Below are 16763 nucleotides of genomic sequence, written 5' to 3'. Positions count from 1 at the left end.
ATCTCCTGACCTCGTGATCCGCCCATCTCGGCCTCCCAAAGTGCTGGGATTACAGGCGTGAGCCACTGCGCCCAGCCTCATTTTTTAAAAAGGGTGTGGGGGCAGGGACACGGTGGCTTACACATGCAATCCCAGCACTTTGGGAGGCTGAGGTGGGCTGATCACCTGAGGTTGGAAGTTTGAGACCAGCCTGACCAACATGGAGAAACCCCATCTCTACTAAAAATACGAAATTAGCCGGGTGTGGTGGCACATTCCTGTAATTCCAGCTACTTGAGAGGCTGAGGCAGGAGAACTGCTTGAACCCAGGAGGAGGAGGTTGAGGTGCATTGAGATAGCGCCCTTGCACTCCAGCCTGGGCAAAAAGTGTGAAACTCCATCTCAAAAAAAAAAAAAAAAAAAAAAAAAAAAAAAAAAAAAAAGGAATGCAAAGAATCTAACCACTAGCAAACCAAACGGTTACCCTAATATGAATAATGCAAGCATATATTCCTGCATGACCATTTTAACAGGGAATTTAACTTAGAAAAATTTCAAAATACTATTTTTAAAGTCTTGCAAATTAAAAACACTATATTCAGGCCGGGCATGGTGGCTCACACCTGTAATCCCAGCACATGAGAGGCTGAGGCAGATGGATCACCTGAGGTCAGGAGATCAAGACCAGCCTGGCCAACATGGTGAAACTCTGTCTCTACTAAAAATACAAAAATTAGCTGGGTTTGGTGGCAGGCGCCTATAATCCCAGCTACTCGGGAGGCTGAGGCAGGAGAATCGCTTGAACCCAGGAGGCAGAGGTTGCAGTGAGTCAAGATCACGCCATTGCATGTCAGCCTGGGGACAAGAGTCAGACTTCATCTCAGGGGGGAAAAAAAAACCCACTATATTCAATGGGCTCACCATAGTAAACTGGTAAACTTGTTCATATAAACAAATTTTTAACAGATTCAAAACAAAGCATTACCATGTCATAAACTGTGCTTTAAAATTCACTTTCATGTAAGGATATTTTCAACTATTTCACAAACTGTTCTCACTTTACATATAGTTATAGCTCAAAATTGTTAAAGACATGAGATATAGATCACTTAAACCCTAAATGTTCTCAATTAACAAGAAATTTTAGAAGTAAATAGTATTTAGAGTCCTTGTTAACTTTTTAGTCATATTCAACAACTATTTAGGAGATGCATACATATTCTAACCTCCTCCTGCAAGAACTCTCTACATGGAAAAGAAATAGAAGTGGCCCAGCAAGGTGGCTTATATCTGAAATCCCAGCATTTTGGGAGGCTAAGACCGAGGCAGGAGGATAGCTTGAGGCCAGAGTTCTGAGACCAGTTTGGGCAACACGGTGAGAGCTCATGTCTATAAAAAACTTTTTTAAAAAGTAGCCAGGCGTGGTGGTACACAGCTGTATTTACAGCTACTAAGGCTAAGGCAGGAGGATTACTTGAACCCAGAAGTTTGAGGGGTTAGTGAACTATGACAGTGTCACTGCACTTAAGCCTGGGTAACACAGGGAGACCCAGTCTCAAAAGAAAAACAAGAAAACAAACAAAATGAAAGTTTTCTTGTGTGTCTTATGTTTACCTCTAACTTCTCTTTCCTTTTCCAGTGACTATAATTTTCCTTCTCTTTGAAAATAAAATGCAGTTGCATTTATGAAATTATTCATTTATGAGATTGTCTTTAACCAGGACAGTTATGTCCAATATTCATTTCCTCTGCTAATCTGTATTTCATCCACTGAAACAGTTGCTATTTTTTAAAAAAATCCTTTTCCCATCTGTCACTTCATCTTATGTCCACTGTCTACAAAGGTGCTACAATTAGATACTAAAAGAAAATCTACACACTTTCTTAATGTGGCCTTTGTTTTTTAAAAATATCTACTGCTTAAATTAAAAAGTATATTGCATACCTGATCCATATCTAAAGTTGTTTCTATCATTTCCTGAAACTTGGAGAAATCAGAACGAAGATCAGTAAGAGGAGTCACAAAAACTGCCAACAATAATTTCTGGTGTTTTCCTAAAAGAAAGTAGTAAAACAAACAAATAAAAAGATCTCATTTTACAAAATACAAATCATAAAAATGTGACTGAGATAAACAAGCATCATTTGATCCAAAAGGTACAAATAGTACAGTAGGTCTCCAAAGTTACTATTTACTCAGGTGTTTTAATTCAAATTGTTCAGTACTCAAGTTATTTTATAGAAAGGGAAATGTTGTAGCACTCAAAGCTTCCCACTAATAATACATTACCTCCCTTGTCTGTAAACCCAACAAGTAATACAGATGTAGAAACATGACATTAATTATGACTAAATGAATTTCATTTCTTAAAGATTTAATAACCCAAAGTCATTAAAATAAAACCTCTAGTTTACGTCATATTCCTAATTTCCATTAATAACAGTGTTCCAATTAACAGATTAAATCAAGCCAAGTTTTTACACAATGGAACTGTACTTGATGGTATTTAAGGGTACATGATAGGGAGGCCGGGCATGGTGGCTCATGCCTATAATCCCAGCACTTTCGGAGGCTGAGGCGGGCAGATCACTTGAGCTCAGGAGTTTGAGACCAGCCTGACCAACAAGGTGAAACCTCATCTCTGCTAAAAATACAAAAATTAGCCTGGTGTGGTAACACAGGCTTACAGTCCCAGCTACTCGGGAGGTTGAAGCAGGAGAATTGTTTGAACGCAGGAGGTGGAGGCTGCAGTTAGCCCAAGATCACACTACTGCTCTCCAGCCTGGGCAACAGAACGAGATTCTATCTCAAAAAAAAAAGAAGAGTACATGCTGGGGAATCATGTATGAAGAAGTAAGTGAAGCAATGGAGTATATACTGTAAAAAAGTAGGCAGGACTAGAGATCCCAGCTCTGCTACCCATTGGCTCTCCTATCTGGAGCATGATACTTTGAACCTCATTTTCCCTTTTTGTGCAAAGGAACAATAATAGCTACCCAGAAATAATAAATGAGATAACTATACACCATACTTGTACAGTCCTTGACACTTAACAGAAGCTCAACAACAGTTACTTTGTATTACTACTGGTATAACGCAAGGATTTTTTTTTTAATCGCCAATAAATTCCCTTAGAAGAGTTCTGCAAGTGATATCTAATACACTGCATTTCACTCCAAAGCAACAGTTCCCCAACTTCTCCAGAAATTTTAGCAGCTATTGAGAAACTGATGAAAAACTACTATGAAGTCGGCAAAATTGTTTTAAGAATTCATGTTTTATTATTAATCACAACAGCATCTATACATATTTAGAAAATATGTACATACGTGTGAAGCACTATTTAGACAGAATAAAAACAACACTTTGCCCACACAATGTCTGCTGTGCTACAATGCATAGTTCTTTATTCCAAATTAGCTCATGCACTATTGGTAAATAAGGGAATTGTGGCAGCAAAATTCAGAGGTGGCATTGGTTTATGAATGATTTTTTTTCCAGCCCATTAATGTTTTAAAAGGATCAAGGTTAAGCTCTCACACAATTAAGAGTAAGCCTTAGCAGTGAAGACCTCAGAGTAGTTGGCTTAACAGCCACTGTACTTTCCACTCACTATATTATGTGGGAAAGCTCAAGGGTACAAAACATTTGCCAGTGTTTTCGAAAAGAAAAAAAAAAAAAAAACGAATTCAATTTCATACCATGGTTCAGATTTTAATTCTGACTAAACTAGCCTCTATTAGAAGCAAATGCCCTCAAGGACCTACATCTCAAAGGAGAAAACAACAGCCACAGATCTAAGGCTTCAAAGAGTTGGCTAATGCTGGTGCTTGGGTGCAAATGCCAGGAAGGCCACAGTTTTTATTAGTTTGTTATGCTTCTGTTAGAAGTGGTTTTTAAAAATTCATGTATTTTCAGGTCTGCTTCAACCCTGTTTTTTCTATAAGCTGTTATTTTTCTAGCAGATGACTGAAGAAGGTTTTCCAAGAATCCATACTGCATAAATATCTGTATGAACTTCAGAACCTATGTCACCCTCAACATGTCCTCTGGCTCCTCAAGCACATGAGCCCACTTTGCTGCAGCCCTTCTCAGTTTATAAACTTCCTTATGAGTTCTCCTGTTCCCTTATCCTCCAAGCTTTCACTAGCACCTTAAATTCCTTCCCTTCCTTGTAACTTGTACCAAACCCCAGTTGCCAATTTCCAACTAGATTTTGTAAAGCTACGTTCTCCACCAGTCATCATAGGCTACAAAGCCCTATACAAGCTATTCTGAGGTCTTAACCAAAGGACTCCTGGTATTCATAGCAGTACATAAACAAAGAAGAAAATTCTAGTTTTATTTCCTCTAGCCTCTAGCTGAAATTTAGCATTTGCTTTCATTATTAATGTAGGCAATAAGCCATGGCAGTATTACCAGTACCTGTTACTAATTAAATCACCAGCTATATTTTCATATCATATTAGTTTTGAGATATTTTAAAGCATCATTTAACCTCACTCTTACTTCAGAAGTAAAGCAGTAGGCTTTCTGTCAGGTATTTTTCAATGCATTAATAAAAAGGACATCCTTACATCAAGACTTTGTTTCATATTTTGATAAGTATATTTCAATACAATTGGTTTCCTTTGTAACTCTGCGTTTTATTTTATGTATTTAAAAACACTACTAATGGGCTTCATTAGTAGCCAAGGTCCACAGCACAAAAAAAAGTTAAAAATCTCAGACAGGCCTCTGGTCTCAACTCCTACCAACCTCGTCATAATTCTCTACCTCTATGCTTGACCACTTTAGGTTTCCTTCGCTCCTGCAACAAAGTAAGACCACATCAGCCTTATGTCCTTGCACTGGCTGATCCCACTAGCCTCCCCTCCTCCCTCAATTTTTTTTTTTTTTTTAAGATGAGGTCTCACTCTAGCACCCTAGATGAAGTGCAGTGGCGCAATCATGGCTCACTGCAGCCTTGACCTCTCAGGCTCAGGCAATCCTCCAAGCTCAGCCTCCTGAGTAGCTGTACTACAGGTGCATTTCACCGCGCCTGAGTAATTTTTGTATTTTTTGTACAGATGAGATTTTGCCATGTTGCCCAGGTTGGTATCAAACTCCTGGGCTCAAGTGATCTGTCCACCTCCGCCTCCGGAAGTGCTGGGATTACAGGTATGAACCACCATGCCCGGACTCCTTCCTCTCTCCCCTCCAATTCTTAACAGCTGGCTCTGTTTTATGGTTCAAGTCTAACCTTAGATAGCAATTTCTTAAAGAGGCCTTCTTTGGCCACAGGATCTGTTGTCTCCCTGGCTCCTTGCCAAGTCACTGTATCACACCAATACATTATGCTTTCTTTATTGTACTTAATGCTATTTTAAATTCTTGTCCATTTATTTCCCTATTGTCTGTCTCCCTCCACTCTTTCACTATTATGGAAACTCTACAAAACAGGGACTTCATCTATCAGAACTCCTAAAAAATGTTTGGCACAAAGTAGCCAGTTGATATTTGTCGAATGAATGACTTTATGAAGGAAGGGAACAAGAAACTGGTAAGGTAACCAATTTATTTAGTAAGAATCTCAAAGATCACACAGGGAAATGATTTGTTAGCTTCTTAAGTGTATCAAAATGTAAAATGCTCAAATAATCAAGTAATTAAATAACTTTTGTTAGGAACTCCAGATTACTTGTCAGCAAGATTCACTTAAAACTCCGTGAAGATTTCATTTTCAAGAACACAACGGTGGCCTGTAATCCCAGCACTTTGGGAGGCCGAGACAGGCGGATCATGAGGTCAGGAGATCGAGACCATCCTGGCTAACATGGTGAAACCCCGTCTCTACTAAAAAATACAAAAAACTAGCCGGGCGACGTGGCGGGCGCCTGTAGTCCCAGCTACTCGGGAAGCTGAGGCAGGAGAATGGCGTGAACCCGGGAGGCGGAGCTTGCAGTGAGCTGAGATCCGGTCACTGCACTCCAGCCCGGGCGACAGAGCGAGACTCCGTCTCAAAAAAAAAAAAAAAAAAAAAAAGAACACAACTGTGTACCTCATGAACTACTGCAATGCTTAGGTCAATAAGCGTAAGTATTGGGAGGCATGGTGGCTCACGCCTGTAATCCCAACACTTTGGAAGGCTGAGGCAGGTGGATTATCTGAGCTCAGGAGTTTGAGGCCAGCCTGGCCAATGGGAAACTACTCACATATCTAATAAAAACACAAAAATAAGCCAGGCATGGTGGCATGTGCCTGAAATCTCAGCTACTCGGGAGGCTGAGGCAGGAGAACTGCTTGAACTCAGGGGGTGGCGGCTGCAGTGAGCCGAGATCGTGCTACTGCACTCCAGCCTGGGCAAGAGAGTGAGACTCCATCTCAAAAAAGCATAAGTATTAACATTTCTATAACAACCCTAAACATAAGCTAATCACTATTAAATCATCACTTACTATAATAAAAAAATGTAAAAAATATCAGGATAAATTGAAAGCCCATCAAGAATAAGTGATTCAGGCTGGGCGTGGTGGCTCATGCCTATAATCCTGGCACTTTGGGAGGCTGAGGCGGGTGGATTGCTTGAGGTGAGGAGTTTGAGACTAGGCTGACCAACATGGTGAAATCCCATCTCTACTAAAAATACAAAAATTGAGCCAGGCATGGTGGTGCATGCCTGTAATCGCAGCTACTCGGGAGGCTGAGTCAAGAGAATCACTTGAACCCAGGAGGCAGAAGTTGCAGTGAGCTGAGACCATGCCACTACACTCCACCTTGGGTGACAGAGCAAGACTCTCTGTCTCAAAAAAAAAAAAAAAAGAATGAGTGGTTTAGGTCAGGGCTCACACCTGCAATCCCAACACTTTGGGAGGCAAAGGTGGGGCGAATTGCTTGAGGTCAGCAGTTCAAGACAAGCCTGGCCAACATAGTAAAACCCTGTCTCTACTAAAAATACAAAAAGTAGCCAGGCATGGTGGTGGGCACCTGTAATCCCAGCTACTCAGGAGGCTGAGGCAGGAGAAATCACTTGAACCTGGGAGGCAGAGGTTGCAGTGAGGCGAGATTGCACCATTGCACTCCAGCCTGGGCAACACAGTGAGATACTGCCTCAAAAAAATAAAGAATAAGTGGTTTAGGCCAAGCATGGTAACTCACGCCTGTAATCCTAGCACTTTGGGAAGCTGAGGCAGGAGGATCACCTGAGTCCAGGAGTTCAAGACCAGCCTGGACAACATGGCAAGACCCCCTCTCAGGGGAAGTAAAAAAAAAAAAAAGAGTAAGTGGGCTGGGTGCAGTGGCTTACACCTGTAATCCCAGCAGTTTGGGAGGCCGAGGCGGGTGGATCACGAGGTCAGGAGATCAAGACCATCCTGGCTAACACAGTGAAACACTGTCTCTACTAAAATACAAAAAATTAGCCGGGCGTGCTGGCAGGCACCTGTAGTCCCAGCTACTCAGGAGGCTAAGGTAGGAGAATGGCGTGAATCCGGGAGGCAGAGCTTGCAGTGAACCAAGATTGTGCCATTGCACTCCAGCCTGGGTGACAGAGCGAGACTCCATTTCAAGAAAAAAAAAAAAAAAAAAAAGATAAGTGGTTCACTAAGATACACTCCTGTAGAACTTACCTGTGGAGAAAAGGAAAGAGAGGGAAAGAGAGAAAAGAGAGAGAGACAGAAAGAAAGAGACAGACAGAGACAGAAAGAGACAGAGATACACTGATACACTTCCGACCAGACACCATGGCTCATGCCTATAATCCCAGCACTTTGGGAAGCCTAGGCAGGTGGATCACGTGAGATCACGAGTTTGAGACCAGCCTGGCCAACATGGCAAAACCCTATCTCTACTAAAAATACAAAAAAAATTAGCCAAGTGTGGTGACACACACCTAAAATCCAAGAAGTCTGGGATTNGGATCACGAGGTCAGGAGATCAAGACCATCCTGGCTAACACAGTGAAACACTGTCTCTACTAAAAATACAAAAAATTAGCCGGGCGTGCTGGCAGGCACCTGTAGTCCCAGCTACTCAGGAGGCTAAGGTAGGAGAATGGCGTGAATCCGGGAGGCAGAGCTTGCAGTGAACCAAGATTGTGCCCTTCGCCCCAGCCGGGGGGACAAGGGGGGCCCCATTTCAAAAAAAAAAAAAAAAAAAGAGTAAGTGGTTCACTAAGATACACTCCTGTAGAACTTACCTGTGGAGAAAAGGAAAGAGAGGGAAAGAGAGAAAAAGAGAGAGAGACAGAAAGAAAGAGACAGACAGAGACAGAAAGAGACAGAGATACACTGATACACTTCCGGCCAGACACCATGACTCATGCCTATAATCCCAGCACTTTGGGAAGCCTAGGCAGGTGGATCACTTGAGATCACGAGTTTGAGACCAGCCTGGCCAACATGGCAAAACCCTATCTCTACTAAAAATACAAAAAAAATTAGCCAAGTGTGGTGACACACACCTAAAATCCAAGAAGTCTGGGATTATGTTAAATGACCAAACCTAAGAATAACTGGCTTTCTGGAGGAAGAAGGGAAATCTAGAAGTATGGAAAACATATCTGGGGGAATAATCGAGGAAAACCTCCCAAGCCTTGCTAGAGACCTAGACATCCAAATACAAGAAGCTCAAAGAACACCTGGGAAATTCATTACAAAAAGATCATCACCTAGGTACATTGTCATCAGGTTATCCAAAGTCAAGATGAAGGAAAGAATCTTAGGAGCTGTGAGGCAAAAGCAACAGGTAACCTATAAAGAAAAACCTATCAGATCAACAGCAGATTTCTCAGCAGAAACCCTACAAACCAGAGGAATTAGGGTCCTATCTTCAGCCTCCTCAAACAAAACAATTATCAACCAAGAATTTTGTATCCAGGGAAACTAAGCTTCATAAATGAAAGAAAGGTCACACCTCAAGGAACTAGAGAAACAAGAACAAACCAAACCCAAACCCAGCCGAAGAAAGGAAATAACCAAGATCAGACCAGAACTAAATGAAACTGAAACAAACAAAAAAAATTCAAAAGATAAATGAAACAAAAAGCTGGTTATTTGAAAAGATAAATAAAAAGACCATTAGCAAGATTAACCAAGAAAATAAGAGAGAAAGTCCAAATAAGCTCAAATCGGAAACAAAACAGGAGCTATTACAACTGAAACCACAGAAATACAAAAGATCATTCAAGGTTACTATGAACACCTTTACACACATAAACTAGAAAACCTAGAGGAGGTGGATAAATTCCTGGAAATATACAACCCTCCTGGCTTTAATCAGGAAGAATTAGCCTGAGCAGAGCAACAACAAGCAGCAAGATAAAAATGGTAATTTAAAAATTACCAACAAAAAAAAGTCCAGGACCAGACAGATTCACAGCAGAATTCTACCAGACATTCAAAGAATTGGCACCAACACTATTGACACTATTCCACAAGATAGAGAAAGAGGGAACCCTCCTGAAATCATTCTATGAAGCCAGTATCACCCTAATACCAAAACCAAGAAAGGACATGATCAAAAAACTACAGACCAATATTCCTGATGAACATAGATGCCAAAATCTTTAACAAAATACTAGCTAATCGAATCCAACAACATATCAAAAAGATAATGCATCATGATCAAGTGGGTTTTATACCAGGGACATAGGAATGGTTTAACATACCCAAGTCAGTAAATGTGATACATCACATAAACAGAATTAAAACAAAAATCACATGATCATCTCAACAGGTTCAGAAAAAGCATTGGACAAAATCCAGCATCTCTTTAGCATTAAAACTCTCAGCAAAATCAGCATACAAGGAACACACCTCAATGTAATAAAAGCCATCTTGACAAACCCACAGCCAACAATAATATTGAATAGGGAAAAGTTGAAAGCATTCCCTCTAAGAAGTGGAATAAGATAAGGATGCCCGCTCTCACCACTCCTCTTCAACATAGTACTGGAAGTCCTAGCCAGAGCAATCAGACAAGAAAAAGAAATAAAGGACATCCAAATCAGTAAAGAGGAAGTCAAACTGTCACTGTATGCTGGTGATATGATTGTTTACCTAGAAAACCCTAAAAACTCCTCCAGAAAGCTCCTAGAACTGATAAAAGAATTCAGCAAAGTTTCTGCATACAAAATTAATGTACACAAATCAGTAGCTCTTCTATACACCAACAGTGACCAAGCTGAGAATCAAATCAAGAACTCAACCCCTTTTACAATATTTGCAATAGTTACAATAGTTGCAAAAAAAATAAGATACTTAGGAAATACCTAACCAAGGAGTTGAAAGACCTCTACAAGGAAAACTACAAAACACTGCTGAAAGAAATTACAGATGACACAAACAAATGGAAACACATCCCATGCTCATGGATGGGTAGAATTAATACTGTGAAAATAACCACACTGCCAAAAGCAATCTACAAATTCAACACCATTCCCATTAAAATACCACCAAAGAATTAGAAAAACCAATTCTAAAACTCATACGGAACAAAAAAACAGTCCGCATACCAAAGCAAGACTAAGAAAAAAGAACAAATCTGAAGGCATCAAATTATCTGATTTCAAACTATAAGGCCGCCAAACACAGCATGGTACTGGTATAAAAATAGGCACATAGACCAGTGGAACAGAATAGACTCCAGAAATAAACCCAAATACTTACAGTCAACTGATATTTGACAAAGCAAAAACATAAAGTGAGGAAAGAACACCCTATCCAACAAATGGTGTTGGGATCATTGGCAAGCCACATGTAGGAGAAAGAAACTGGATCCTCATCTCTCACCTTACACAAAAATCAACTCAAGATGGGTCAAGTACTTAAATCTAAGAACCTGAAACTATAAAGATTCTAGAAGATAACAATTGGAAAAATCCTTCTAGACACTGCCTTAGGCAAGGACTTCATGACGAAGAACCCAAAAGCAAATGCAATAAAAACAAAAACTAGCTGGAACTTAATTAAACTAAAGAGCTTTTGCAGCTGGGCATGGTGGCTCACACCTGTAATCCCAACACTTTGGGGGGCCAAGGCGGGTGGATTACCTGAGGTCAGCAGTTCGAGACCAGCCTGGCCAACACGGTGAAAAAATACAAAAATTAGCCAGGCATGGTGGCACACACCTGTAATCCCAGCTACTTGGGAGCCTGAGGCAGGAGAACTGCTTGAGCCAAGGAGGCAGAGGTTGCAGTGAGCCAAGATCATGCCACTGCACTCCAGTCTGGCCGACAGAGCGAGACTCTGTCTCAAAGAAAAAAGGAACAGTCAGCAGAAGAAAACAGACAACCCACAGAGTGGGAGAAAATCTTCACAACCTATACATCTGACAAAGGACTAATATCCAGAATCTACAACGAGCTCAAACAAAACACCAAACAATCCCATCAAAAAGTAGGCTAAGGACATGAATAGACAATTCTCAAGAAAAGATATACAAATGGCCAACATAAAAAAATGCTCAACATCACTAACGATCAGGGAAATGCAAATCAAAACCACAATGCAATACCACCTCACTCCTGCAAGAATGGTCATAATCAAAAAATAAAAAAATAATAGATGTTGGCGTGGATGCAGTGAACAGGGAACACTTCTACACTGCTGGTGGGAATGTAAACCAGCACAACCACTAAGGAAAACAGTGTGGAGACTCCTTAAAGAACTAAAAGTAGAACTACCAGTTGATCCAGCAATCCCACTACTGGGTATCTACCCAGGGGAAAAGATACCATTATACAAAAAAAGACACTTGCACACGCATGTTTATAGCAGCAAAATTCACAATTGCAAAAACTTGGAACCAACCCAAATGCCCATGAATCAACAAGTGGATAAAGAAACTGTGATACTACTCAGCCATAAAAAGGAATGGATTGGCCAGGCTCAGTGGCTCACGCCTGTAATCCTAGCAATTTGGGAGGCCGAGGCAGGTGGATCACAAGGTCAGGAGTTCAACACCAGCCTAGCCAACATGGTAAAACCCCATCTCTACTAAAAATACAAAAATTAGCCAGGCGTGGTGGTGGGCACCTGTAATCCCAGCTACTCAGGAGGCTGAGGCAAGAGAATGGCTTGAACTCAGGAGGAGAAGGTTGCAGTGAGCCAAGATGGCATCACTGCACTCCAGCCTAGGAAACAGAGCAAGACTCCATCTCAAAAAAAAAAAAATTAACACTGGTTACTCTGCTGGAGTTAAACTGGGAGTTGACTTCTTTTTACATTATTACCTTTATAATTAAAAGAAAAAACATGGGCCGGGCGCGGTGGCTCAAGCCTGTAATCCCAGCACTTTGGGAGGCCGAGACAGGCGGATCACGAGGTCAGGAGATCGAGACCATCCTGGCTAACCTGGTGAAACCCCGTCTCTACTAAAAAATACAAAAAACTAGCCAGGCGTGGTGGCGGGCGCCTGTAGTCCCAGCTACTCGGGAGGCTGAGGCAGGAGAATGGCGTAAACCCGGGAGGCGGAGCTTGCAGTGAGCTGAGATCCGGCCACTGCACTCCAGCTGGGCGACAGAGCGAGACTCTGTCTCAAAAAAAAAGAGAAAAAGAAAAAACATGGAGTCAGGAGCTGTGGCTCACACCATAATCCCAGCACTTTGGGAGGCCAAGGCAGGTGGATCCCTTCAGGCCAGGACTTTGAGACCAGCCTGGCCAACATGGTGAAACTCCGTCTGTACTGAAAATACAAAAATTAGCTGGGCATTGAGGCACGGACCTGTAATTCCAGCTATTCGGGAGGCTGAGGCACGAGAATCATCTGAACCCAGAGACCAAGGTTGTGGTGAGCCGAGACTGCACCACTGTACTTTAGCCTGGGTGACAGAGCAAAACTCTTGTCTCAAAAATAAAATAAAATAAAAAAATATAGAAGCTAAACAATGGGTACACATGGACATACAGAGAGAATTAACAGATACTGGGAACTCCCAAAGGGCAGAGGCAGAGAGAGGGATGAGAATTGAAAAATTACCACCTACTGGGTACAATGTTCATGAGCACAATAGAAGTACAAAGCTCACCATTACACAATATATCCATGGCACAAACCTGCACATATACCCCGAATCTATAAAAATAAAATAATAAGGCCAGGAGCAGTGGCTTACACCTGTAATCCCAGCAGTGGCTTACACCATAATCCTAGCACTTCGGGAGGCCGAGGCAGGCGGACTGCCTGAGCTCAGGAGTTCGAGAACAGCCTGGGCAACACAGTGAAACTCCACCTCTACTAAAAATACAAAAAACTAGCCAGGCGTGGTGGCATGCGCCTGTAGTCCCAGCTACTCAGGATCCTGAGGCAGGATAATTGCTTGAACCCAGGAGGCGGGATAGCACCACTACACTCCAGCCTGGGCAACAGAGCGAGACTCCGTCTCCAAAAAAATAAAAAACAAAAAATAAATAGCCTGGCCTAGAAAGCAGTTTTAGAAAATTACTCACAGAAAAAGAAAAAAAAAAATCAAAACACCAGAGAAGTACATACACAGACCTTTAAAGTTTCTCCATAATAGTTTCCTGAAATGTTAAAATAACAATAGATGCTAGCTAAATATCAATTATAATAGGTAACTGTTAATATTTAAATTGTCAAAAAGCTGGCCGGGCGTGGTGGCTCACGCCTGTACCCACAGCACTTTGGGAGGCCGACACGGGTGGATCACGAGGTCAGGAGTTCAAGACCAGCCTGACCAATATGGGGAAACCCCATCTCTACTAAAAATGCAAAAATTAGCCGTGGTGGCGCACGCCTGTAATCCTAGCTACTCAGGAGGCTGAAGCAGGAGAATTGCTTGAACCCGGGAGGTGGAGGTTGCAGTGAGCCAAGATCATGCCACTGCACTGCAGCCTGGGAGACAAAGCAAGAATTCGTCTCAAAAAAAAAAAAAAAAAAAAGTCAAAAACTGTCAAACATCCTCAGGAGGTTGAGGCAAGAAGATTGCTTGAGCCCAGGAGTTCAAGACCAGCCTGAGTAATATAGCAAGGCCTCAACTCAAAAAAAAAAAAAGTAAAAAGTCAAACAATATTAGTTAAATTATGACAAGTGACAATTAGTACTATATACATTATTACCCTATCAATATTTTCTATTAGACTTTTGCATACAGCCAGTTCTGCTATATAATGCAACGTATGTATTCCTAAAAATCAGAACACTATGCAGTAAAAACCAGAGCCGGCCGGGTGTGGTGAGGCACGTCTGTAATCCCAGCACTTTGGGAGGCGAAGGCGGGCTGATTACTTGAGCTCAGGAGTTCCAAAGCAGCCTGGCAACATGGAAAAACTGTCTCCACAAAAGTATAAAAATTAGCTGGGTAATGGCTCATGCCTGCAGTCCCAGTTACTTGGGAGGCTGAGGTGGGAGGATAGCTTAAGTTGGGAGGCCAAGGCTGCAGAGAGCCGAGACCACACCACTGCACCCCAGCCTGGGGAACAGAGTGAGGTCATTTAAAAAAAAAACAAAAAACAGCACTTATGAGAAAACTGGAGTTCAAGCCACAACTCTCAGAACCTTCATCAGTGACACGTTAAAAAATAAAGACAGGAACCTCATAAAAGTAGTAGCAGTTTTATACACGTGAAATGGTTAAGAAATACATAACTATTAAAATAAATAAGTCACCTTGCAAAAGATAAGCAGCTTGCTTGTGAAGTGGCCTTTTTTTTTTTTTTTAATTTTTTGAGATGGAGTCTTGCTCTGTTGCCCAGGCTGGAGTGCAGTGATGCGATCTTGGCTCACTGCAAGCTCTCCTTTCCGGGTTCACAACATTCTCCTGCCTTGGCCTCCTGAGTAGCTGAGACCACAAGTGCCCGCCACCACGCCCAGCTAGTTTTTTCTAGTTTTTTAGAAGAGACGGGGTTTCACCGTGTTAGCCAGGATGGTCTCGATCTCCTGACCTCGTGATGTACCTGCCTCGGCCTCCCAGAGGAAATGCTGGGATTACAGGCATGAGCCACAGTGGAGTGGACTTCTAAAGGGCTGCAGCTTCTGAGTTACTGCAAAATGGTCAAAGGAGTACTGTCCGAAATGGGTGGCAAAGTTGTAACACCAGATGTGAATGGGTATGGTTCATAACACATACAGGAAAATGAGGTAGATATTTCAAGAGCATCTGTATGTGTATCTTTTGTATATTTCTACACTGCTCAGTTCAGCTGGATGCATTTTTCTGCATTCACCTAGTGTTTCCTAGGGATTTGTGCATAAGCAAACTCAAAATTTACATTATGCTCAAATCGTTCCCTAATATACCACCCACACTGGAACAAATCTGTTTTCAAAACAAGTGTTACAGCGGAACTGTGTATAATTTGGTTTAAAGACTGAAACAACCTATATCAAAACAATAATGACTATATCTGGACAGCATGATAATGATCTACAAAGGACTTATATTGCTTTTATAAACTGATGAAGATAAGATTTAAAGAACATATTTCCAACATACAAAATCCAACCAAACCTTAAATAGTAGCCTCCATAGGCTAAGGGTTTTTTAAAAAGGCTAAATAAGTAACACAGATTCCTTTTATCATCTCCCTTTCCAGAAATGCCAAATAAATCACTTTTATATTCTTATTCTCCGTTTAGAAGGAAACCACACAATCAGGTAAAAAATGTGATTATTATACTAATGTACTATGTTATTTAGGGTCAAGGGCAATGGAGATAAGCACTTCTACTCTGCATGAGAAGAACAGAGAAGCTCACAGAAAAGGTGACATTTGAGTTCAATCTTGGAAAAATGAGTAGGGTTTCATCACATGGACAAGGACATTAAAGACAGGAAAACATGCATAAAAGCATAAAAAGGCATGGCATGTCTGGAGACTAGCAGCACTACACTGAGACAGAGGGTGTAGGTGAAGGAGTGTGGGGGAAGCTGAACAGGGAGAGGGAAGCGATGGCCAAGCCACGTGAAGAAATGGGGCCTTGTCCTGAAGATTATGGAAAGCAATTAATGTGTTTTAAACTGAAGAGGCAACGTATTCTGAATTGATGACATGATCAGATGAGCTAACAAAGATTACTACCAGTTTCATGAAGAAGATGCACAGACCATGCGGGGGTGGGGGAACAGCAAATGTGAGGTACTTAAGGAGTGTATTAAACAGAAACAGATGGTAACTGGGTATCAGGAAAGGGAAGGGTTATGCATCTCAGTATTGTAGCTGTTATAATAAAATTCATCAAAAAAAAAATCTGAGGATGGGAAGCAGTGGCTCACGCCTATAACCTTGCACTTTGGGAGGCCGAGGTAGGCAGATTGCTTAAGCCCAGGAGTTCAAGACGAGCCTGGCAACGTGATGAAAGCCCCATCTCTACAAAAAATTTTTAAAAATTAGTTGAGCATGATGGTGAATGCCTGTAGTCCCAGCTACTTGGGAGACCGAGGTGAGAGGATCACTTGAGCTGAGCCCAGGAGGTCAAGGCTCCAGCACTCCAGTCTGGGTGACAGAGTGAAACCCTGTCTCAAAACAAAATAGATACCTGGGTAAATTGTTTTAAGCACTATCAGAAATTTGCCCTAACAGTAGAATATTGTTATTTTAAGTTTTGTCACAGTTTTTTCAGGTTTGAGAGACATAAGGAATATGGGAGGCCAAGTATACCTTTTCGGAAATTAGCTATCTCTTAGCGGAGAAAGATTTAAAAAAGCCGAAATCACTCATTGTGAATCTACTTTCTAGATGGCTGCTGCCCTCTACAGTCTCTCTGAATTCACTTTATTTATTTATTTATCAGGAATAACATTAAGCTTAGAGTTAATCAAAACCAAAAAAAAAAAAAAAAAAAA

At 41.5% G+C, this 16763-nt stretch overlaps 1 protein-coding gene across 1 annotated transcript in view; it reads right to left on the bottom strand.

The window, feature by feature from the left end:
• Nucleotides 1-16763, bottom strand: part of MSH2 (mutS homolog 2) — a 75455-nt gene that overhangs the window by 25400 nt on the left and 33292 nt on the right. Inside the window, exon 8 of the mRNA XM_017848022.1 lies at nt 1925-2034. Coding sequence (XP_017703511.1) covers nt 1925-2034 — 110 coding nt within the window. The remainder of the gene's footprint in view (nt 1-1924; nt 2035-16763) is intronic.

The sequence above is a fragment of the Rhinopithecus bieti genome, unplaced genomic scaffold, assembly GCF_001698545.2.
Source record: "Rhinopithecus bieti isolate Rb0 unplaced genomic scaffold, ASM169854v2 scaffold_30687, whole genome shotgun sequence".
In the NCBI taxonomy this organism is placed as follows: domain Eukaryota; kingdom Metazoa; phylum Chordata; class Mammalia; order Primates; family Cercopithecidae; genus Rhinopithecus; species Rhinopithecus bieti.
The sequence above is the reverse complement of the archived record's forward strand: the minus strand, read 5'-3'. Positions and strand labels throughout refer to the sequence as shown.